The sequence below is a fragment of the Panulirus ornatus genome, chromosome 66 (genome assembly GCF_036320965.1).
Source record: "Panulirus ornatus isolate Po-2019 chromosome 66, ASM3632096v1, whole genome shotgun sequence".
Classification (NCBI taxonomy): Eukaryota; Metazoa; Arthropoda; class Malacostraca; order Decapoda; family Palinuridae; genus Panulirus; species Panulirus ornatus.
Window position 1 is genome coordinate 5492401 of NC_092289.1, and position 26973 is coordinate 5519373.

The following is a 26973-nucleotide window of genomic DNA, read 5'->3' on the forward strand; positions in this document are numbered from 1 at the left end:
AAAGAGGGGCAAGTATGAAGTCTGTTGGGGATGAGAGAGCTTGGGAAGTGAGTCAGTTGTTGTTCGCTGATGATACAGCGCTGGTGGCTGATTCATGTGAGAAACTGCAGAAGCTGGTGACTGAGTTTGGTAAAGTGTGTGGAAGAAGAAAGTTAAGAGTAAATGTGAATAAGAGCAAGGTTATTAGGTACAGTAGGGGTGAGGGTCAAGTCAATTGGGAGGTGAGTTTGAATGGAGAAAAACTGGAGGAAGTGAAGTGTTTTAGATATCTGGGAGTGGATCTGTCAGCGGATGGAACCATGGAAGCGGAAGTGGATCATAGGGTGGGGGAGGGGGCGAAAATTTTGGGAGCCTTGAAAAATGTGTGGAAGTCGAGAACATTATCTCGGAAAGCAAAAATGGGTATGTTTGAAGGAATAGTGGTACCAACAATGTTGTATGGTTGCGAGGCGTGGGCTATGGATAGAGATGTGCGCAGGAGGATGGATGTGCTGGAAATGAGATGTTTGAGGAAAATGTGTGGTGTGAGGTGGTTTGATCGAGTAAGTAACGTAAGGGTAAGAGAGATGTGTGGAAATAAAAAGAGCGTGGTTGAGAGAGCAGAAGAGGGTGTTTTGAAATGGTTTGGGCACATGGAGAGAATGAGTGAGGAAAGATTGACCAAGAGGATATATGTGTCGGAGGTGGAGGGAACGAGGAGAAGAGGGAGACCAAATTGGAGGTGGAAAGATGGAGTGAAAAAGATTTTGTGTGATCGGGGCCTGAACATGCAGGAGGGTGAAAGGAGGGCAAGGAATAGAGTGAATTGGAGCGATGTGGTATACAGGGGTTGACGTGCTGTCAGTGGATTGAATCAAGGCATGTGAAGCGTCTGGGGTAAACCATGGAAAGCTGTGTAGGTATGTATATTTGCGTGTGTGGACGTGTGTATGTACATGTGTATGGGGGGGGGGGGTTGGGCCATTTCTTTCGTCTGTTTCCTTGCGCTACCTCGCAAACGCGGGAGACAGCGACAAAGTATAAAAAAAAAAAAAAAAAAAAATATATATATATATATATATATATATATATATATATACATGACAGCTAGAGACTGAGTGTGAACAAATGTGGCCTTTTTTGTCTTTTCCTCGTGCTAACTCGCACACATGAGGGGGGAGGGGGTTGTTATTCCATGTGTGGCGGGGTGGCGATGGGAATGAATAAAGGCAGACTATGAATTGTATACAGTGTATCCCCTGGGGATAGGGGAGAAAGAATACTGCCCATGCATTCCTCACGTGTCATAGAAGGCGACTAAAGGGGATGGGATCGGGGGGCTAGAAACCCTCCCCTCCTTGTATTTTAATTTTCTAAAAGGGGAAACAGATACACATATACACATGTACATATTCATGCATGCTGCCTTCATCCATTCCCACCACCACCCTGCCACACATGAAATGACACCCCCCCCCCTCCCTGCGTGTGCACGAGGTAGTGCTAGGAGAGGACAATAAAGGCCGCATTCGTCCACACTCAGACTAGCTATCATGTGTAATGCGCCAAAACCACAGCTCCCTTTCCACATCCAGGCCTCATTAAATTTTCCATGCTTTACCCCAGATGCTTCACATGCTCTGGTTCAACCCATTGACAGCACATCGACCCCGGTATACCACATCGTTCCAATTCACTTTATTCCTTGCACGCCTTTCACCCTCCTGTATGTTCAGGCCCCAATCGCTCAAAATCTTTTTTCAGTCCATCCTTCCACCTCCAATTTGGTCTCCCACTTCTCGTTCCCTCTACCTCTTTGTCAATCTTTCCTCACTCATTCTCTCCATGTGACCAAACCATTTCAATACACCATCTTCTGCTCTCTCAACCACACTCTTTTTATTACCACACATCTCTTTTACCCTTTCATTACTTACTCGATCAAACCACCTCACACCACATATTGTCCTCAAACATCTCATTTCCAACACATCCACCCTACTCCGCGCAACCCTATCTACAGCCCATGCCTCGCAGACATATAACATTGTTGGACCCCTATTCCTTCAAACATACCCATTTTTGCTCTTTGTGATAACGTGCTCACCTTCCACACATTCTTCAATGCTCCCAGAACCTTCGCCCCCTTCCCCACCGTGAGGCACTTCTGCTTCCATAGTTCCATCCACTGCTAAATCCACTTCCAGATATCTAAAACACTCACTTCCTCCAGTTTTTCTTCATTCAAACTTACCTCCCAATTCATTTGTCCCTCAACCCTACTGAAGCTAATAACCTCGCTCTTATTCACATTTACTCTCAGCTTTCTTCCACAAACTTTACCAAACTGAGTCACCAACTTCTGCAGTTTCTCACCCGAATCAGCCACCAGCGCTGTATCATCAGCAAACAACTGACTCGCTTCCCAAGCCCTCTCATCCACAACAGACTGCATACTTGCCCCTCTCTCCAAAACTCTTGCATTCACCTTCCTAACAACCCCATCCATAAACAACCATGGAGACATCACACTCCCCTGCTGCAAACCAACATTCACTGGGAACCAATCACTTTCCTCTCTTCCTACTCGTACACATGCCTTACATCCTTGATAGAAACTTTTCACTGCTTCTAGCAACTTACCTCCCACACCATATACTCTTAATACCTTCCACAAAGCATCTCTATCAACTCGTATCATATGCCTTCTCCAGATCCATAAATACAAATACAAATACATACATACAAATCCATCTGTTTTTGTAATTCTCACATACATTGTTCAAAACAAACACCTGATCCACACATCCTCTACCACCTCTGAAACCACACTGCTCTTCCCCAATCTGATGCTCTGTATATGCTTTTACCCTCTCTGGGAAAGTATATGATAGGGTTGATAGAGATAGCTTGTGGAAGGTCTTAAGAATATATGGTGTGGGAGGAAAGCTTTTAGAAGGAGTAAAGAGTTTTAATCAAGAGAGTAAGATGTGTATGCACATAGGTAGAGAGAGATGCGAGTGTTTCCAGGTGAACATGGTTCTGTGTCAGGGGTTTGTGATATCACCATGACACTTTTTATTTGTTTATGGAAGGGTGATGAGGCAGGTAAATGAATTTATCTTGGAGAGAAATGTAGATATGCAGTCTGCTGGGGATGGGAGGAACTGGAAGATGAGTCACTTGTCTGACATTGACATGACACTCATGAGATGCTTAAGTGAGAAACTGCAGAAGTTGATGTCTGACTTTAGGAAAGAGTGAAAGGAGAAATGTGAAAGCAGATGCGAATAAAAGCAAGGATATTAGGTTTAGCAGTGCGGAGACAGGTCAGTTGGGATGCAAGTTTCACTGAGGGAAACTTGAAGGAAGTGTAATGTTTTAGATTCATGGGAATTGTCATAGCAATGAATGTAACCATGGAAGCTAAGGACTTTCATAGAGTGGGTGAGAGGGTGAAGGTTCTGAGAGCATTGAGGAGTGTGTGGAAAGAAATGTCACTTTCTGGGTGGAGAGTGAAGATGGATGTGTTTCAGGGAATAGTAGTCCCATTGGTGTCATATTGTGAGGCATGTGCTGTAGATGATAACATATGGAAGAGGGTGAAGTGTTAAAAATGACATGCTTGAGGAAAACTGTGGCATGAGGAGGGTTTCATTAGAAACAATGGTACAGATTATATTAACAAAAGATATCAAGAGAGAGCTGGGCCTCCAAAATAAGAGATTAGAGGTGGTATCCAAGTGGTATCCCATTATGGAAAAGTTAGTTTTAAAGCTACTAATGTTGGTGAAGTGAAAAAGGAAATAAGTAAGTCTCATGAACTGTACAGAGAGATAAGTGGAACCAGTACTCAGATAGGAGTTGTACAAGAAATTTAGAAATGATTTACCCCAGTGGAATGGTGAAAATAATATCACTATTATTGATGTCAGTAATATCACTGAATTCATTACAATTACACTTCTAACTGAAGTGATCGCTGCAAAGAAAGATAGTTTAGGTTTCTTGGGTTGGTACAATGAATTCATTATAAATATATATATATATATATATATATATATATATATATATATATATATATATATATATATTTTTTTTTTTTTTTTTCATACTATTCGCCGTTTCCCGCGATAGCGAGGTAGCGTTAAGAACAGAGGATTGGGCCTTTTTTGGAATATCCTCACCTGGCCCCCTCTGTTCCTTCTTTTGGAAAATTAAAAAAAAAAAAAAAAGGAGAGGGGAGGATTTCCAGCCCCCCGCTCCCTCCCCTTTTAGTCGCCTTCTACGACACGCAGGGAATACGTGGGAAGTATTCTTAATCCCCTATCCCCAGGGATAATATATATATATATATATATATATATATATATATATTATCCCTGGGGATAGGGGAGAAAGAATACTTCCCACGTATTCCCTGCGTGTCATAGAAGGCGACTAAAAGGGGAGGGAGCGGGGGGCTGGAAATCCTCCCCTCTCACTTTTTTTTTTTAATTTTCCAAAAGAGGGAACAGAGAAGGGGCCCAGGTGAGGATATTCCCTCAAGGGCCCAGTCCTCTGTTCTCAACGCTACCTCGCTAATGCGGGAAATGGCGAGTGGTATGAAAGAAGATATATATGTATGTATTTCTTTTTTTTCCTTTTCAAACTATTCGCCATTTCCCGCGTTAGCGAGGTAGCGTTAAGAACAGAGAACTGGGCCTCCGAGGGAATATCCTCACCTGGCCCCCTTCTCTGTTCCTTCTTTTGGAAAATTAAAAAAAAAATAATGAGAGGGGAGGATTTCCAGCCCCCCGCTCCCTCCCCTTTTAGTCGCCTTTACGACACGCAGGGAATACGTGGGAAGTATTCTTTCTCCCCTATCCCCAGGGATAATATATGTATATATATTATCCCTGGGGTATATATATATATATATATATATATATATATATATATATATATATATATATATATATATATGATGAGAGAGCTTGGGAAGTGAGTCAGTTGTTGTTCGCTGATGATACAGCGCTGGTGGCTGATTCATGTGAGAAACTGCAGAAGCTGGTGACTGAGTTTGGTAAAGTGTGTGGAAGAAGAAAGTTAAGAGTAAATGTGAATAAGAGCAAGGTTATTAGGTACAGTAGGGTTGAGGGTCAATTCAATTGGAAGGTGAGTTTGAATGGAGAAAAACTGGAGGAAGTGAAGTGTTTTAGATATCTGGGAGTGGATCTGGCAGCGGATGGAACCATAGAAGCGGAAGTGGATCATAGGGTGGGGGAGGGGGCGAAAATTCTGGGAGCCTTGAAGAATGTGTGGAAGTCGAGAACATTATCTCGGAAAGCAAAAATGGGTATGTTTGAAGGAATAGTGGTTCCAACAATGTTGTATGGTTGCGAGGCGTGGACTATGGATAGAGTTGTGCGCAGGAGGATGGATGTGCTGGAAATGAGATGTTTGAGGACAATGTGTGGTGTGAGGTGGTTTGATCGAGTAAGTAACTTAAGGGTAAGAGAGATGTGTGGAAATAAAAAGAGCGTGGTTGAGAGAGCAGAAGAGGGTGTTTTGAAATGGTTTGGTCACATGGAGAGAATGAGTGAGTAAAGATTGACCAAGAGGATATATGTGTCGGAGGTGGAGGGAACGAGGAGAAGAGGGAGACCAAATTGGAGGTGGAAAGATGGAGTGAAAAAGATTTTGAGTGATCGGGGCCTGAACATGCAGGAGGGTGAAAGGAGGGCAAAGAATAGAGTGAATTGGAGCGATGTTGTATACCGGGGTTGACGTGCTGTCAGTGGATTGAATCAGGGCATGTGAAGCGTCTGGGGTAAACCATGGAAAGCTGTGTAGGTATGTATATTTGCGTGTGTGGACGTATGTATATACATGTGTATGGGGGTGGGTTGGACCATTTCTTTCGTCTGTTTCCTTGCGCTACCTCGCAAACGCGGGAGACAGCGACAAAGCAAAAAAAAAAAAATATATACATATATATATATATATATATATATATATATATATATATATATATATATATATATATATATATTTAGGGATGTATTTAGGGAATCAGTGATGGACTGCGCAAAAGATGCTTGTGGCATGAGAAGAGTGGGAGGTGGGTTGATTAGAAAGGGTAGTGAGTGGTGGGATGAAGAAGTAAGATTATTAGTGAAAGAGAAGAGAGAGGCATTTGGACGATTTTTGCAGGGAAAAAATGCAATTGAGTGGGAGATGTATAAAAGAAAGAGACAGGAGGTCAAGAGAAAGGTGCAAGAGGTGAAAAAGAGGGCAAATGAGAGTTAGGGTGAGAGAGTATCATTAAATTTTAGGGAGAATAAAAAGATGTTCTGGAAGGAGGTAAATAAAGTGCGTAAGACAAGGGAGCAAATGGGAACTTCAGTGAAGGGCGCAAATGGGGAGGTGATAACAAGTAGTGGTGATGTGAGAAGGAGATGGAGTGAGTATTTTGAAGGTTTGTTGAATGTGTTTGATGATAGAGTGGCAGATATAGGATGTTTTGGTCGAGGTGATGTGCAAAGTGAGAGGGTTAGGGAAAATGATTTTGTAAACAGAGAAGAGGTAGTAAAAGCTTTGCGGAAGATGAAAGCCGGCAAGGCAGTAGGTTTGGATGGTATTGCAGTGGAATTTATTAAAAAAGGGGGTGACTGTATTATTGACTGGTTGGTAAGGTTATTTAATGTATGTATGACTCATGGTGAGGTGCCTGAAGATTGGCGGAATGCATGCATAGTGCCATTGTACAAAGGCAAAGGGGATAAGAGTGAGTGCTCAAATTACAGAGGTATAAGTTTGTTGAGTATTCCTGGTAAATTATATGGGAGGGTATTGATTGAGAGGGTGAAGGCATATCCACTCCCAGATATCTAAAACACTTTACTTCCTCCAGTTTTTCTCCATTCAAACTTACCTCCCAATTGACTTGACCCTCAACCCTACTGTACCTAATTACCTTGCTCTTATTCACATTTACTCTTAACTTTCTTCTTTCACACACTTTACCAAACTCAGTCACCAGCTTCTGCAGTTTCTCACATGAATCCGCCACCAGCGCTGTATCATCAGCAAACAACAACTGACTCACTTCCCAAGCTCTCTCATCCCCAACAGACTTCATACTTGCCCCTCTTTCCAAAACTCTTGCATTTACCTCCCAAACAACCCCATCCATAAACAAATTAAACAACCATGGAGACATCACACACCCCTGCCGCAAACCTACATTCACTGAGAACCAATCACTTTCCTCTCTTCCTACACGAACACATGCCTTACATCCTCGATAAAAACTTTTCGCTGCTTCTAACAACTTGCCTCCCACTCCATATATTCTTAATACCTTCCACAGAGCATCTCTATCAACTCTATCATATGAATTTGAATGCAAAGGTGAGTAATGTGGCAGTTGAGGGAATAATTGGTATACATGGGGTGTTCAGTGTTGTAAATGGAAATGGTGAAGAGCTTGTAGATTTATGTGCTGAAAAAGGACTGGTGATTGGGAATACCTGGTTTAAAAAGCGAGATATACATAAGTATACGTATGTAAGTAGGAGAGATGGCCAGAGAGCGTTACTGGATCACGTGTTAATTGACAGGCGTGCGAAAGAGAGACTTTTGGATGTTAATGTGCTGAGAGGTGCAACTGGAGGGATGTCTGATCATTATCTTGTGGAGGCTAAGGTGAAGATTTGTATGGGCTTTCAGAAAAGAAGAGTGAATGTTGGGGTGAAGAGGGTGGTGAGAGTAAGTGAGCTTGGGAAGGAGACTTGTGTGAGGAAGTACCAGGAGAGACTGAGTACAGAATGGAAAAAGGTGAGAACAATGGAAGTAAGGGGAGTGGGGGAGGAATGGGATGTATTTAGGGAATCAGTGATGGATTGCGCAAAAGATGCTTGTGGCATGAGAAGAGTGGGAGGTGGGTTGATTAGAAAGGGTAGTGAGTGGTGGGATGAAGAAGTAAGATTATTAGTGAAAGAGAAGAGAGAGGCATTTGGACGATTTTTGCAGGGAAAAAATGCAATTGAGTGGGAGATGTATAAAAGAAAGAGACAGGAGGTCAAGAGAAAGGTGCAAGAGGTGAAAAAGAGGGCAAATGAGAGTTGGGGCGAGAGAGTATCATTAAATTTTAGGGAGAATAAAAAGATGTTCTGGAAGGAGGTAAATAAAGTGCGTAAGACAAGGGAGCAAATGGGAACTTCAGTGAAGGGCGCAGATGGGGAGGTGATAACAAGTAGTGGTGATGCAAGAAGGAGATGGAGTTAGTATGTTGAAGGTTTGTTGAATGTGTTTGATGATAGAGTGGCAGATATAGGGTGTTTTGGTCGAGGTGGTGTGCAAAGTGAGAGGGTTAGGGAAAATGATTTTGTAAACAGAGAAGAGGTAGTAAAATCTTTGCGGAAGATGAAAGCCGGCAAGGCAGCAGGTTTGGATGGTACTGCAGTGGAATTTATTAAAAAAGGGGGTGACTGTATTATTGACTGGTTGGTAAGGTTATTTAATGTATGTATGACTCATGGTGAGGTGCCTGAGGATTGGCAGAATGCATGCATAGTGCCATTGTACAAAGGCAAAGGGGATAAGAGTGAGTGCTGAAATTACAGAGGTATAAGTTTGTTGAGTATTCCTGGTAAATTATATGGGAGGGTATTGATTGAGAGGGTGAAGGCATGTACAGAGCATCAGATTGGGGAAGAGCAGTGTGGTTTCAGAAGTGGTAGAGGATGTGTGGATCAGGTGTTTGCTTTGAAGAATGTATGTGAGAAATACTTTGAAAAGCAAATGGATTTGTATGTAGCATTTATGGATCTGGAGAAGGCATATATATATATATATATATATATATATATATATATATATATATATATATATATATATATATATATATATAATGTATATATTTTTTTTCTTTTATACATATTCACTATTTCCCGCGTTAGCGAGGTAGCGTTAAGAACAGAGGACTGAGCTTTAGAGGGAATATCCTCACTTGGCCTCCTTCTCTGTTCCTTCTTTTGGAAAATTAAAAAAAATGGGAAGGGAGGATTTCCATACATATTTGCCATTTCCTGTGTCAGTGAGGTATCATCAAGAACAGATGACTGAGCCTAAGAGCAAAAAATCCTCACTTGGCCTCCTTTTCTGTTCCCGAAGCATTTTATTTTTAGATGCCATGTGATGCAGTCCAGGCTTATTTCCAGGTTTGACAAAATTCATTTAGAGGGATTATATGGATGAAAAAGTGATAAAACTCCATAGTATGGTCATTCATTCACTTCACTGAATATAAAAGAAACCAACCATACTGCACAGCTGTGTATTGCTGTATATTCAACAGAGGCTATGTGGACACTGGTGCACATATGTTTTATCATTAATGGCCTGTGTTCACACTTCCTTTGTTCCTTGACTCCTCCCCCCCCCCCCCTTTTTATGAATCTCAGAAACCATTGAAAAAGAAAGAAAATGTGGATTTGGATTTCCTAGAATCTACAGAAAAAGCTCATGTCTGTCTGTGTCCACACCCTCTCATTTTCCACAAGGTCAGCATGAAGTTTTGTGGTTCTTAACAGGAGACAGTTCCAGATATTGAGACCACATTCTCTGAACATTTTATGGTGTTTCTTTATAACAGTACTCTATATGAAAGAAAGGGAGATGAGGAAAAATTTTAAAGTTTATGGTGGAATAAATACTCTCAAAGATTGTATCCATTATGCCTGAGTAGGGCAGTCTTGAATAACAGGCTGGAGTGTTACTCAACTTTTGTTTTGTTTTATTAACTAGGCTACACACCAGGCTGCTGGAATGGACATGGTATATATGGGGGACTTATTAGCTTTACTAGCTGTCTTTAGGGAAGACATGGTTTTAAATTTCATTTTGCTCTCTGGATGGGAGCTGACGAAACAACGGACTCTGATTCACGAGTATAAGTTTCTGTTGCGACATCCCTAGTTGCTCTGTACCAAGTTCCACCTTTTCTCTGTTCCTTTGTAGACATTACCCATGTCTCAGAGCTGCTTGATGTATCACTTCAAGATAAGATCTCTTTCAGTACTTTACAATTTACTGGCTTTAACTGGTGCATACCTGTTTCTTTGCACTGATGGTAGTCTCTGGTTGATAGAAGGTTCAGCTTCTATATCTTTAATTTCTCTTCCTTTCGGTTAGGATGGGACATGACATAGGCAAATCTAGTCTTCCCATCATGAGCTCAGAAGGCATCCTGTGTATAATGCTATGTGGTTTATTTCTGTAGCACTTGAAGAGTGATGCCATCTGGTGGTTTCATGACATCTTTTCTTTGTGATATGCCTTTACACTTCCATAAAGGTTCCAGCAAATTTTTTGGCTTTCTCTTTAAAACTTGGATACAATAGTCCCTTAATTCTTGTTCACATCCATATTTACACCTCTACCCTTCAGATATACTAAAAATGGTGTACGTAACACCAATACACCGAAGAGGATCCAAATTACTTCCATAACAGTACAGACCAATTAGCCTAACTTTGCACATGGTTAAAGCATTTGAGAAAGTAATAAAAAAACATATAACGGAACATCTTAATTCAAATAGATTCATTAATGAAGGAAAGATTGGTTTTGTACCAGGCAAAAGTACGCAAACACAACTACTAGCCCATTATAATGATATATACGAAAGTTTGATTGATGGGTAAAGAATTGACAGTTTTTCTTGAATTTGCAAAAGCATTTAATGAAATAAACTGAGCCATGTTAGAGTCAAAATATAAAAGAATAGAAAAAGAATTAGAGAATTCTTAATTGACCGAAAATTCAAAGTAGTCACAAATGGATACATATCTGAGGAATATGTACTGTTTAGGGTGCAGGAAGGAAGAGTTCTAGCCCTAATAATCTTAGGTAAAGAAGTAAGAGAGTGTAGTCACATTTTGCAGATGACACAAGAGTAAGCTAAACAGCAGAGAATATCTGTTTTGGGTGAAAGAAAATTTTCCATAATTTATATCAAAACCAGATATTAAATACTGCATAAGAACAGTTTTAACTTTTAAGAGGTATGGAAAATGATAAAGTAAATCACTTGAAAAAGATGTATTTGTATATATTATTATTACTATTATATTATACTTGATTGCTGTTTCCCATGTCAGCGAGGTAGTGCCAGAAAACAGATGAAGAAAGAATGGCCCACACACTCATATATATATATATATATATATATATATATATATATATATATATATATATATATATATATATATATATTTTTTTTTTATTTTGCTTTGTTGCTGTCTCCCGCATTTGCAACGTAGCGCAAGGAAGCAGACGAAAGAAATGGCCCATCCCACCCCCATACACATGTATATACATACACGTCCACACACACAAATATACATACCTATACATCTCAATGTACACATATATATACATACACAGACATATACATATATACGCATGTACATAATTCATACTGTCTGCCTTTATTCATTCCCATTGCCACCTCGCCACACATGGAATAACATCCCCCTCCCCCTCATGTGTGCGAGGTAGTGCTAGGAAAAGACAACAAAGGCCCCATTCATTCACACTCAAGTCTCTAGCTGTCATGTAATGATGAAGAGTTTGAGAAGATATATTCAATTGGATCTAAGTTAAAGTACCCTAGATCTTTCATTGATAAATCCCTTAAGTTAGCAAAGAAATCATTTTATAGAGTTGAGCCCAAACCTCCCATTGACACCAAGAATCTTTTAGTTCTCCCTTTTAATAATAATTTCACTTTGCTTCCCATGTTGCTTAAATCCTTTAATGTAAATGTTGCCTTTAGCAACAATAATACTATAAAGAATATCTTAATCAGGAATTCACCAGAAAATTCTCTTGGTTGCATCTATAAAGTTTCTTGTGGAGACTGTGATAAATTTTATGTTGGTCAGACTGGTAAGGATCTTTCTGTTAAACTTTTTTTTTTATTATTATTTTGCTTTGTCGCTGTCTCCCGCGTTTGCGAGGTAGCGCAAGGAAACAGACGAAAGAAATGGCCCAACCCACCCCCATACACAATGTATATACATACACGTCCACACACGCAAATATACATACCTATACATCTCAATATACACATATATATACATGCACAAACACATACATATATACCCATGCACACAATTCACACTGTCTGCCTTTATTTATTCCCATCGCCACCTCGCCACACATGGAATACTATCCCCCTCCCCCCTCATGTGTGCAAGGTAGCACTAGGAAAAGACAACAAAGGCCCCATTCGTTCACACTCAGTCTCTAGCTGTCATGCAATAATGCCTGAAACCACAGCTCCCTTTCCACATCCAGGCCCCACACAACTTTCCATGGCTTACCCCAGACGCTTCACATGCCCTGATTCAATCCACTGACAGCACATCAACCCTGGTATACCACATCGATCCAATTCACTCTATTCCTTGCCCTCCTTTCACCCTCCTGCATGTTCAGGCCCCGATCACACAAAATCTTTTTCACTCCATCTTTCCACCTCCTATTTGGTCTCCCACTTCTCTTCGTTCCCTCCACCTCCGACACATATATCCTCTAGGTCAATCTTTCCTCACTCATTCTCTCCATGTGCCCAAACCATTTCAAAACACCCTCTTCTGCTCTCTCAACCACACTCTCTTTATTTCCACACATCTCTCTTACCCTTACATTACTTACTCGATCAAACCACCTCACACCACACATTGTCCTCACACATCTCATTTCCAGCACATCTACCCCCCTGCGCACAACTCTATCCATAGCCCACACCTCGCAACCATACAACATTGTTGGAACCACTATTCCTTCAAACATACCCATTTTTGCTTTCCGAGATAATGTTCTCGACTTCCACACATTCTTCAAGGCTCCCAGGATTTTTGCCCCCTCCCCCACCCTATGATTCACTTCCGCTTCCATGGTTCCATCCGCTGCCAGATCCACTCTCAGATATCTAAAACACTTTACTTCCTCCAGTTTTTCTCCATTCAAACTTACCTCCCAGTTGACTTGACCCTCAACCCTACTGTACCTAATAACCTTGCTCTTATTCACATTTACTCTTAACTTTCTTCTTTCACACCCTTAAACTTAAGCAACATAAATATAGTATAAGAACGGGACAAGAATCAAATGCCTTGTTTAATCATGTTAAAAACTATGATCATTGTATTGACTGGAGTAACGCCATCTCAGTTGTTAACTCTAACTCTATTACCAAGAGAAACATCATTGAATCTTCTATTATTAAATACACAAAGAATTATAATCTTAAAATTAGTGATGGTCTGTACAAATTAGATAACTTTATTGTTGATAAGATTTGTAAAATAAGTTTATGAACGCTCGTTGTATGTTTTGTACAATCACATGTTTACCAAATGGCGTCCTAGCTTCGTCTCTTCGATGTATATCAACTGACTGTTACATTTCTCTCTTGTGTCTCCCCTGATGATATGATTATTACACGAAAGTGCACTTGGGAACTTTTCGTGTTTCATTTTCCCCGTGGACTCATAGGAATATCTTGATCACGTGCAAAATTGTGATCCTTTTCAATGTACATATATATACACATGTACATATTCATACTTCCTTGCCTTCATCCATTCCTTGTACTTCCGCATCCCACAAGAAACAGCATCGCTACCCCCTGCTTCAGTGAGGTAGCGCCAGGGAAACAGACAAAAGAGGCCACATTCGTTTACACTTAGTCTCTAGCTGTCATGTATAATGCACCAAAACTACTGCTCCCTATCCACATCCAGGTCCCACTGACCTTTCCATGGTTTACCTCAGACATTTCACATGCCCTGGTTCAGTCCATTGACAGCACGTCAACCTAGCTATACCACTTTGTTCCACTGAAAATTTACTTTCTTTCTTCATATGTAATGCCAAACTTCAAATCTGCACCTGCATCTCTTATGCAAATACTTGCAAGTATATTGTCCCTTTCTACTTTTCCTCTAGTGCATTGCATGAGTTTTCCTCTAAATTCATTTGCACTGCATGCCCCTGAATGATTCATCAGAATCCTATATCTCTCATACAGTCATATGTCAGCTTGAAAACAGTCTCTTTCCCTCACATCTGATGCAAGCTTTACTCTTTACATAAAGACCTTCAAGTTCTTGTGGTTGTGACCCATGAACATCTTACAGCTGGAGCCAGTGTGATGCACTGTCCTACCATAACCTCTAATGTGCAACTTTTATTCAAATCTAATACAGTACCCCCAAGCAAGGTGTAAACCAGTGTACATGTTCATGATGACTCTGGCCAATCCTCATAATGCTGTAATAAGATGTTTCCAACTTTTCCCATCTCTGGGATATAGCATGACTCCATAGGTTGGAAATTTGTATACCCTAAACCATATAAAAAAAAACTTTTTCCATAAACTCATCCTTATACAACTCTCTCTCTCTCTCTCTCTCTCTCTCTCTCTCTCTCTCTCTCTCTCTCTCTCTCTCTCTCTCTCTCTCTCTCTCTCTTTCTCTCTCTCTCTCTCTCTCTCTCTCTCTATGTTGCCTGTTGTGAAATGTTCCCAGTTGCATAATTTGTATCTTTGGAGAGTAACTTTATCAGGGAATATTTGCAATTTTCTCTACAGCTGATAAAGTTAATGCATTCATCAAATAATATTTGTAGTGCATACTGTATCCCAGGCTCTTACTAATACTACAAGAAAGCTCTAAAGCAAAACACCTCATTGCCTTAGTTATTTTCCACTTCACTTAACCCTGTCAGTCAAAGCCAAAGAAAAATGGTTTCCTCAGTACTGATGAAATTAGTAAAATTTTAAACAAGATACTGAAAAATGAAAAAAAAAAAAATAGCATTTTGAATAGCTAAAGCCATTTTAACTCAATAAGTCATAGGCATTTAAATTCTGGGTGCAATATTAGACATTTAAATGTAAGTGTGCCACTGCCATTTAATACAAGCATATTCTCAGCATCCCAGCAGGGAGGGGCCACAGGGAGAATATTTTACCTCTTCTCACCATAGTAATTTGGGTAACTGAAAGTCTTTAGCATTTTTCCACAGGTTAATTACAGTTGTGGGTTAGGCATCATTCCTAAACATATGTCTCTAAAAAAAGCATGGCCCGTTCAGGTATAAGTGGGAAGTTTGAAGATGGATATATGTCTCCATTGTTCTTCCAGAACACATGTAAGACATCTTGCCATCATGATTATGTATAGGTAATTGAGAAGCTTTAGAATTTTTCTGTAGGCCATCAATACATGATGCTAGAAAGGATGGGGCCATTTAATCTTTGAAAATTTTATTATATATTATTTTTGTTTATTTATTTATTTTGCTTTGTCGTTGTCTCCCGCGTTAGTGAGGTATCGCAAGGAAACAGACGAAAGAATGGCCCAACCCGCCCACATACACATGTATATACATACACGTCCACACATGAAAATATACATACCTATACATCTCAACGTATACATATATATACACACAGAGACATATACATATATACACATGTACATAATTTATACTGTCTGCCTTTATTCATTCCCATCGCCACCCTGCCACACATGATATAACAACTCCCTCCCCCCTCATGTGCGCGAGGTAGCGCTAGGAAGACAACATAGGCCCCATTCGTTCACACAGTCTCTAGCTGTCATGTAATAATGCACCGAAACCACAGCTCCCTTTCCACATCCAGGCCCCACAGAACTTTCCATGGTTTACCCCAGACGCTTCACATGCCCTGGTTCAATCCATTGACAGCACGTCGACCTCGGTATACCACATTGTTCCAATTCACTCTATTCCTTGCCTGCCTTTCACCCTCCTGCATGTTCAGGCCCCGATCACTCAAAACCTTTTTCACTCCATCTTTCCACCTCCAATTTGGTCTCCCACTTCTCCTCGTTCCCTCCACCTCTGACACATATATCCTCTTGGTCAATCTTTCCTCACTCATTCTTTCCATGCGACCAAACCATTTCAAAACACCCTCTTCTGCTCTCTCAACCACACCCTTTTTATTACCACACATCTCTCTTACCCTATTATTACTTACTCGATCAAACCACCTCACACCACATATTGTCCTCAAACATCTCATTTCCAGCACATCCACCCTCCTGCGAACAACTCTATCCATAGCACACGCCTCGCAACCATACAACATTGTTGGAACCACTATTCCTTCAAACATACCCATTTTTGCTTTCCGAGATAATGTTCTCGACTTCCACACATTCTTCAAGGCTCCCAGAATTTTCGCCCCCTCCCCCACCCTATGAGTCACTTCCACTTCCATGGTTCCATCCACTGCCAAATCCACTCCCAGATATCTAAAACACTTCACTTCCTCCACTTTTTCTCCATTCAAACTTACCTCCCAATTGACTTGACCCTCAACCCTACTGTACCTAATAACCTTGCTCTTATTCACATTTACTCTCAACTTTCTTCTTTCACACACTTTACCAAACTCAGTCGCCAGCTTCTGCAGTTTCTCACATGAATCAGCCACCAGCGCTGTATCATCAGCAAACAACAACTGACTCACTTCCTAAGCTCTCTCATCCACAACAGACTGCATACTTGCCCCTCTTTCCAAAACCCTTGCATTCACCTCTCTAACAACCCCATCCATAAACAAATTAAACAACCATGGAGACATCACACACCCCTGTCGCAAACCTACATATATATATATATACATCCTCCCCTACCATTTTACTTTCCAAAAGAAGGAACAGAGAAGGGGCCAAAAGAGGATTTTTCCCTCTTAGGCTTAGTCATCTTTTCTACACACGAACTCGCTGACACGGGCATTGGCAGTCAAGTATAATATAAATATATCTTCTGTACTGAAAGGGTTAATAACATCCAAAGGCTTACCTTATGTCATCATTAGTACTGGTTTATTAATTTCATGGTCTAATGTGTACCGGTGTCCTTAGTTCAAGTTTCAATAAAAGGTAGGTATATGTCTCATTTTCACATTCCATCATTTTATAATCCTTGAAATAGTCATAGCATTATCATATATTACACCATTCATGTCACTTATTTTTGTCATGGGTGTTCAGTATATTCATTTTTTAATTTTCAGACTATATCATCCTTTCCTTATGTTGAATACAGTAGTCCACATCAATTGTAGCTTGTCATCTCTATTTTTCACTTATTTTTTATTTTAAACTTTTGAACTGTTAGTAGCAAAATAGTCTTTGATGGATGGGGACACTTCTTTGCAGCCTTATGGGTAAAAAGTACATGTTTCTTTCTTCTGTGTAATAACCAAGAGGTTCCTATATATGACTTGGGCTAATCATGGCAAGAATTTATCAGCTAAAATAAGCAGACTTTTATGTGGCTTTACATAGGATAAGGTGGCACCTTGCTTGGGAAATACCTAACTTTCAAAGTCTTCCACAATCAGGAGACATCTTGATTAAATCTTTCGCTAGGATCAAACCAGGCACTTTAGAAATATAAAACACTTTGTTAACAGAGGTACTACACATTGGCATGACTTTGTGAAAAATAATTTTCACCCTCTCATTGCTGCCCCTTGTCAGAGATACTGTAACATTATATCAAAATACCATACTCATACTTTGGATACAGCTCTTTTAGCAAGCTTTATAGCCACATGAAAGAAAGTTAATATCTTACACAATAAGGCTTGATGAATAGATATTAAGGGGAAATTTATTTTGTTTGGTAGCGCCATTGCGTTTTAAAATTCCAGGACCCGGGTGCCTGGGTGGAACTGTTCCTACTGCAGTGTGCTCAGAGCTCATCACTCTACCTACTTAATCAGGTTCTGGACTAGTGAACATAACTTCTCTCCTGGAAGGTATCAACCCATGCAACGGTGAAGCATAGCTTTCATTTTGAGAAAGATTGACTTTCCAAGTTCCACTGCTCTTACCAATGCCCTACAGTTGAAGTCAGAGTTTCTGGGTTTCTTTGTAACTAATCTGTGGTTGTGAGTATCATGAATACTGTAGTATCAATGCTTCAACATTTTACATTATGTGTAAAGAATATTGGCAAAGTGAGCAGTGACTGTAATTAATAGTAAAAGTTTAGGATTTTACGTTTAATTGATCATTCTTCTATGATTGCTTGTGATTGGTAAATTAGAAAAGGTTGTCATTGGGATCACTTTTGCCATTACCGTTGTTATTCCATAAGTGCTTATTTAGACCTAGAGAAAATGAAGTTTTCATTAGTAGAGTCATTGATTGTCAAATTAATTATACAGTATAATTAATGACAATAATTTAAAAGAGAATGTTAACAAGGATAAAAGCAACCCATGAACTGATGAACTCATTCAGATATTGTACATATTTTGAAAAAAAATGTCCCTCTCAAACTCTCTGTAGATTGAATTATGCCAACAAAAAGATTTGGTGAAAGGCATACTACTGGAGGTTGGATTATTACTTGGAATGAATACAAATACTTAATCATTTGCTGATAATCTGATTAAGATAATTCTTCAAGTACTCTACTTTAGAAATGATATGCCCTCTTATCATGATCATCTGTTAAAAGTTAAGCCCTTCATTTGTACAATGAATGGGATGTATTTACTTTATCATACCATCAAAAGCACACTAAAGCATTAAATCTTTTTTTATTGAGAATATCTTATAATAACCTTGATTTGTATCAAATAGAAAGTAGATGATAAGATAGGATAAAATTTAGATTTTTTAGCCCAGCATTTTGTTAATATTTTGTTTACTGATTCAGTCTTGACAATACCTTTTCTCAATTCAGGGTGGTTTCTGTATCTTTTACTCGGCAAATAATATTATCACAAATATCTTTTCAGTAACCCAAATTCATGTACTTGTTTTCAGTAGGACTGTGTCCATTCATACTTTACTGGTAGTGTGCATTATCATAATTCCAGTTAAAAAATTTCCATATGAAATTTTTTTGATATTCAAGGACCAAATATCAATTACCTCTATGTCTTTTATATGTTTAATTTTGCTTTTAGGAAATTTTAGTACTATATGTCATATTTATACAGCTTCTCTTTAGTAATGGCTTTAGGGATTGACTAACTCTACTTACAATTAAACTTTTCATGTTTATTATGTATAAGTAGTTAACAGGGAAAAGGAGCTTCTTTGGTTAAATATAAGTAATAGCAAAATTGCAGAAAAATTAATCTTCTTGTTTTATTGATTATTACCATTGCTTGTGCAGCAGTTTACATAATTTTGATTTTTGCCCAAAGTTAAGTCCTAGTCATGGACAAAACGACCAACTTTGACTTTAGGGTTCCTTACTTGACACTGACTGCTGACCATATAAAGACCAGACTTTCGGGTTACTTTACAAAACTCTTGTGTGACAGTAGGAATTAAGAAGACATAGCTTAGTATTACAGTGAAAGTGAAAGAATATTGTGTGAATGAGAAGATGGGTAAAGGAAAGGAACAGTAAACTGGTGAATCATTTATTTATGACCCAATTACTCAGAGTATCTGTGAAATAATGAAGCGAGTAGAACAGATACAGTATGACATTTTTATGCGAGCTGTGAAGAAAGTATTGTAATTATACCTCGAATATGGGGTACTCTCTTTGAACATTACAATGATTTATTTCATCATCGTTCATTGTTTTCATTAGCACTATACAGTCATGAAAAGATTAATGTTACATTTACAACATTTACAAATCACCACTAACCTAAATATCAGTTGTTTGCTTGAACTGTTTGTTGCATTTTAGTTATCTCCTTAACCCTATCCCCGTAACATTTGGACTTATATATATGAATAAATAGTTTTCCTTAGTCTGCGACATTTGTATACACCTCTTGCCTCTCCCATTTATTTCAAAAAGCATTTCCTTTACTTCAAGATTTTCCATAAATGTATATGATATATATAATGAATTTTTTTCCAGACTTTTGTATTTATATGTTTGTATCAGTTGAGTTTAGGCCTGATATTTCATAATTCATATCAGTTTCTCTCGATTGTAAAGGAAATTGATTTTTGTTAAAGATATTGGTAAGATTTGTAAATTTTTCTAATAACTGACATTTTTACTCTTTTATGTGATTTTGAGATGTATTTGATGTCAGATTTGTAAACTTCAAGTTAAAGCTAGGTTAGAAAAAGCAATGCCAAATAAGTACTTACATTTTCTATCACTTATTTTCAATATAGCTCTTGAAAGCTGAGTGAAAGGGTTAAAGGAACACAAGATGAAACTGGTAATGCCTTTTGTATACACTCCATGGCCAGATGAAAATACTGACAGTTGTGTGTAATCTGCATCGTGCATAAAAAGGCACTTCTTTCTATGTATTAACTATGAAATTCATCTCTGGTAATTCATTAGCAATGCTTGATTTTGGATAATTGAGCCTTGCTAAAGAGGTTTATTAACGATTTCCCTTGAGTTCACTTGGCTTGAAAAGTGTACCCTTTGAGTTTGTGACAATATTTGATATACAGGGTATCATTATATAAATGATTAGTTTAAATGATACTCTGTTTTACAGTTATACTGTATCTTTAGGATCCTGCCGTAGTCAATTCCTTATAGTTAGATGTGACCACAGATATGTAAAGTATTTGTTCTTAGGATATTAAAGAAATAGTGCTCTGATTTTCATGTAGAAAGTATTTTGTATTCTTTAAAAGTGAAACTAGTACACCTATGCCTGTACTATTTTAGCTAGGATTCAGTTTACAGTATTTCATTTCTGCATCTCTCAAAAGACATAAATGGGACAATTTGCCATTTCATTGTTAGTTAGAACAAATAATGTACTGTAACTGCATCAGTGTTTGAAATGATATTTGTTAGGGAGAAACAAATAAAACAGTATTCAGTACTAATATATTGTATGATTTTAACTGGTTGATTAAGTCCTGGATAAGAGAAGCAAAGTTCAATGGGGATTTTGTGTCATATTCATCACAGAAAGTATCATTGTAAAATTCACAATGAAACTGCACAAACTTGCACACTGGTTGTCTCTTCTCATTCTCTAAGTCATTTGTTGTTAATAATAACTGGTATGATGTGTTGAAGATTTGAAGGGATTAACTGAGATTTTTTCTCATATAACTAGTACCAGAGATTTGATGCTTTAAGTAGTTTTACTAATATCAAATTATGTCATAACTCATATGGTAAAGTTAGTTTGCTCAGGGAGGATTTGTTTGTTTTGGTTTTGTACTGTTGACTGTCTTTTCTTAGTTGATATTCCTTGTCCTCAAGCATTTAATTTCCTACTCATCTACCACCTTCTTACACTTTTATCTAAAGCCCATGCTTCACACCCATACAACACTGATGGGACAACTATACCATCAGACATACCCATCTTTGCCCTCATGGACAGTGACTTCTCAGAACTGAGCCTAAGAGGGAAAATCCTTACTTAACCCCCTTCTCTGTTCCTTCTTTTGGAAAAGAAAAACCTGGAGGGGAGGATTTCCAGCCCCTGCTCCCTCCCCTTTTAGTTGCCTTTTACGACACGCAGGGAATACGTGGGAAGTATTCTTTCTCCCCTATCCCAAGGAATAAATAATATATATATATATGCACAGTGGCAGTATCATAACCATGTAACCAATGAGCTAGGAGGTGCTGCTACTGTGGAAAATAAGTGAAAAAGCTTGGAATTGGGAAAAGTATCGAGTTTCAGCACCTCGAGGGGTACTCTTTACTGATGTGGCCAAGTCTCACCCTGCCTTCTTTGGTGACCTCATCAGTACACCCTTTAGGGGTGGAACTAAAGGGGAAGGCATTGCCCAATTACATCTAGGCTATAGTTTTAGATTTGGACAAACACCTGAGGTGTACCATTACTTTTAGTTTTGACAATTTTTGAGCCTCTGCCTCTGGAAACACTGCACTGGAGTTGCCCTCTGCCACTGACCTGTCAAGGGTGAGGGACAAAAGGCTAAGAAGCGGCACTGTAGTCTACCAGTTATGCTGAGGGTGAAAGGGTTATTTACTTTGGGTGATTTGGGCATGTGGAAAGAATACAAGACTGGGTGTTTACAAGGAGATGACCCTAAAGTTTTCCCCAAACGTTGAACAATAGCCCAGGTACATCCATCAGGTTTGCGTCTTATTTACATATGATGTGATTCATAAGGAGAGTGTACGGTAGTACAATTAAAGGGGATGGTGTGAGTGGAAGATTGCCTGTGACATGGGCAAGTAGGTTGGAGGAATACTGGAAGGAGAGAAACGGAGGAAGAATGCGTGGAATGGTGTATGCAAGGGAGGTACGTAAGGACAGGTATAAATGGGGACTCTTTTGCTGTGGCCACCCCTTGATGGGAGTTCCTGGAGGGAATGGGCATCAGAGATGTAGACAGAGATAGATAATAAATTGGTTGTATTTGATACCTAGGAGTGGATATAACAGCAATGGAGCTTTAGAAGCTGTAGTGAGCCATAGGGTGGGTGAGGTGCTTCAGTCATGGGCACACTGTGGGGTATGTGGAAAGAAAGGTCACTGTTTGAGAGGGCAAAGATGGGTACATTTGATGGTATGGTGGTCCTATTGGTATAGTACAGATGTGAGGCATGAGCCCTAGATAAACAAGTATGGAAGTGGGTGGATGTGTTGGAGAAGAAATGTTTGAGGACGTGTTGTGTGAAGGGTTGATCAAATTAGAATGATAAAGGAATAAAGAAGTGTGGTAGTATGAAGTGTATGCATGGGAGAGCTAAAAAAAGGTATATTGAAATGGTTTAAACACATGGAGATGATGAGAGAAGAAAGTATATAAGAGGGTACACAGGTGGAGGTGGAAGGCACAAGGTAAAGGGTGAAACCAAGGAAGACGTGGAACAATGAAGTGAAAGAGACTTTGAGCACTCAGGGCAAGAACATGCAAGAGGATATAAGGCATACAAGGGATAGAAAGAAATGAAGTGTTGTGGTATGCAGGGGGTATATACTGTCAATAGGCTGAACCAGGGCATATGAAGAGATTAGGAAAAACCACAGACAGGTCTCTGGGATGTGATTGTGGAGAGGGGCTCTAGTATTGGTGCATTATACATGACTGCAAGAGTGAATGTATGCAAATAAGGTCATTCCTTTATCTGTTCCTGGCACTACCATGCTGATGTTGGAAATGGTAAACAAAAATGAATAAAAAAAATATACACAAGGTTGGTCCAAAAATGTGAAATGTAGAATTTCAATCATGGTTGTAATTGCCCTTCCTAGGTATTACCAAAGGAATATTTGCATTAGATTTGAACTCATTTGGGTAATATTTAAGGATCACAACAAAAGTCAACTTTTTCTGTATTGGAATAAGAAAAAACACTACTTAAATTTGTGTAAAGATGACACATTAGGTAGTAATGATGATTTTTATTATACTAGTCTAAGGCTAATGACCAAATACATTTCAGTTCCTTCTGTCTAGTTCTAAATCTTGAGGTCTGATATCTGAGGTGATTGCATGGGTTTCTCTGGTGGAGGTCAGCTGAGTAGATGGGGAATTGTTTTTGTTTCTCATCATTTGTGATAGTGGCATTGCACTTCTGAATCAGTGCAACTCCTTGCTCATCTCAGTTATTTATGCTCATTGATAATGCACACTCCTTTAGCTCCTGGACAAAAAGACCTCATGCGTGTCTTGTTCAAGAATCTGAGTGGCCACAATGAGGACGAAGATCTTGCAACAATCATTGATGTTAACTGTCCAGAGACGTGGCTACTTCCACTTGGAGTTAGATGGAACAACTGTAGATTTTGATGGCTGGAAGTCCATCTTCCATTCTTTCATCGACTCAAGGCAGCAACTTAAACTGCTTAATGTTCCAAGCTGGACAGTCTCATCCACTTCACTGTCTATACCTCACAATCTTTTGTGAAACAGCTAGTTTCTTAGAAATTCCATTGAAGCTCAAGCTCTGAAGATCTTCCTTCTGTTGCAACAGGAGCACCTTCTCTTCAATGCTTGTCTTGATGGACAATGCATTTCTGTGGCCAAGATCAAAGGTAATATCAAGTACATCATGAAACATCTCATTTTTATGCTTGTAATTCTTGGTATGCCCACTGCACTTGCCAAGGAATTTGATCAGCTTCTTTCTGCAGATCTATTTAGGTGAACTTGGGATACTTGTTTGCAACTGTACTCAAGGACATCAAAGACTGTCTTCCTGGCACTTGTTAAACATTCATTTCTCATCAGTGTAATGGAATGTGAATTTTGCCAGTATTTGCTTTTTGGATGGTATTCAAGAGCACACAAGATTAGCACAGGGCCTTCCAATGAGCCATAGGCTGTCATGAACTTTGCCATCTCCAGAAAAGAACAAGAAATGTTTGATACAAGGATTTTATTATCTAATTACATGGTTCTTCAATTGAAAACGTGGCAGAGGAAGCTTTGTACAAAATCCTAACAACCATAATTACAAACATTGCTTCAAGCCACATTTATGAGAATATGATGAAAAAGTGCAAACCTGGAGTGACCTCTAAACGAGTTCTGATCTTGATTTTTGCTATATGCAGCAGTCACATGGTGGATAAAAAAGCACAAACAACCAACAGTGAAATTTTTGTTTCAAAATTCTGCCTTACTACCATGGACCACCCCAAATGAGAGTTAGGGTTAGCAAGTATCAGTAAACTTTGGGGAGAATAGGAATATGTCTTGGAAGGTGATAAATAATGTACAAAAGACAAGAGAACAAATGGGAGCACTGGTGAAGTCGGCTAAAGGGAAAGTAATAACAGGTAGTGATGAAGTGAACAGGAGATGAAGTGAGTATTTTGATGGACTGTTAAATGTGTTTGACGATAGAGAGTGGCAGATGTAGGGTGTTTTGGTCAACATGGTTTCGTGAAGAGAGAGGAGGTGGTGAAAGCTTGCGTAAGATGAAATGCAGCAAGGCGGCAGGAGTGGATGGTATTCCTGTTGAATTCCTTAAGAAAGGGGGTGACTGTCTTGATGAGTGGTTGGTAAGGATTTTCAGTATTTAAATGGATCATGTTGAGGTGCATGAGGATTGGCAGAATGCATGTATAGTGCCATGGTATAAAGGCAAGGGGGGTAAGGGTGAGTGTTCAAACTACAGAGATACAACTTTGTTGAGTATTCCTATTAAGTTGTATGACAAGGTATTGATTAAGAGGGTGAAGACATGTACACAGCATCAGACCAGGGAGGAGCAGTGTGGTTTCAGAACTGGTCAAGGATGTGTGGATCAGGTGAAGAATACTTAGAAAAAGATGGATTTGTGTATGGCATTTATGGATCTGGAGAAAGCATATGATAGAGATGCTTTATTGAAAGTCTTATGATATACAGTGAGGGAGGAAAATTGCTAAAAGCAGAGAAATTTTTATCAAGGGTGTACAGCTTGGGTACAAGAAGGGAGAGAGGAGAACGAACAGTACCGAACAGTTCCAAGTGAAGGTTTGTCTTTTGCAGGGGTGTGTGATGTCACTATGGTGGTTCAATTTATTTATGGATGGGGTGGTGAGTTAAGTAAATTTGAGAGTCTTGGAGACGGGTGAGTATGCAGTTTGTCAGGGATGAGCGGGCCCAATAAGTGTTATTTGTTGTTTGCTGATGATACAGCACTGGTGGTGGATTCAAGTGAGAAACAGCAAAAGTTGCTGACTGAGTTTGGAAGAGTGAGAAAGGAGAAAGTTGAGAGTGAATGTGAATGAAAGCAAAGTTATCAGACTTAGTGGGGTTGAGGGACAGGCGACTTGGGGTGTGAGTTCGAATAGAGAAGAATTGGAGGAAGTGAAGTGTTTTAGATATCTGGGAGTGGACATGGCAGAAAATGGAACCATGGAAGCAGAAGCAAGTCATAGGGTGGGGGAAGGGGATGAAGGTTCTAGGAGCGTTGAGTAATTTGTAGAAAGAGATAACATTATCTGGAAGGGCAAAAATGGGTATGTTTGAAGGACTAGTAGTCCCAACAATATTATATGGATGAGAGGAATGGGCTATAGATAAGGCTATGCAAAGGAAGGTGGAAGTGTTGGAAATTAAATGTCTGAGGACAATATGGGGTATGAAGTGGTTTGATTGAGTGTGTAATAAAAGGGTAAGAGAGAAGTGTGGTAATAAAAAGAGTGGTTGAGAGAGCAGAAAAGGATGTGTTGAAATGGTTAGGAAATATGGAAAGAATGAATGTGGAAAGGTTGACAAAGATAAGATAAATGTCACAAGAGGAGGAAACAAGGGGACCAGGAAGATCAAACTGGACATGGAAGGATGGAATAAAAAAGATTTTGGGTGATCGGGGTCTGAACATGCAGGACAATGAAAGGTGTGCATAGGATGGAGTGAATTGGAACAAGGTGGTATACTGGGGTCGACATGCCATCACTGGACTGAACAGAGCATGTGGAGTGTCCAAGGTAAACTACAGAAATGTCTGTGAGGCCTGGCTGTAGACAGGGAGCGGTGGTTTCGGTGCATTAAACATGAAAGCCAGAGTATGAATGTGAGCAGAAGGAGGCTTCCTTCATCCCTTCCTGGTGCTAACTCGCTGACTTGGGAAACAGGGATCAAGTAGTGGTTAGTATTTCTGACTGTGATGCAATCATGGGCTGCCCAGGGTTGAGCACATAGGTTTGAATCCTGGTTGCGGAAGTCATTCCACAGTCAACCCAGCTGTTCATCCACCCCTGGGGGTTAGTCAATAAAATGGCTCCAGCATGAAACAGGCTCGGAGATGCTGTTTCACGTGTGGCACGGTGGTGACAGGAATGGATGTAGGCAGCAAGTATGATTACGTACACGTGTATATATGTATATGTCTGTGTATGTATATGTATGTATATGGTGAAAAGTATATGTATGTATATGTGCATGTGTAGGCATTTACGTATATATATGTGTATGTGGGTGGGTTGGGCCTTTCCTCACCTGTTTCCTTGTGCTACCTCGCTAACACGGGAGATGGCTATTAAGTATA

At 39.5% G+C, this 26973-nt stretch overlaps 1 protein-coding gene across 10 annotated transcripts in view; it reads left to right on the top strand.

The window, feature by feature from the left end:
• Positions 1–26973, top strand: part of LOC139746781 (uncharacterized) — a 155402-nt gene that overhangs the window by 82639 nt on the left and 45790 nt on the right. Inside the window, exon 5 of one of the 10 annotated variants that reach the window (XM_071658327.1) lies at positions 17750–20879. The exons of 7 other annotated variants lie outside the window; for them this stretch is intronic. In XM_071658327.1, the coding sequence (XP_071514428.1) occupies positions 17750–17833 (84 nt within the window). In that variant the 3' untranslated portion in view covers positions 17834–20879. Of the gene's footprint in view, positions 1–17749; positions 20880–26973 lie in introns of those variants that run through there. 2 more of the 10 variants (XM_071658328.1, XM_071658326.1) reach the window with 2 other exon arrangements.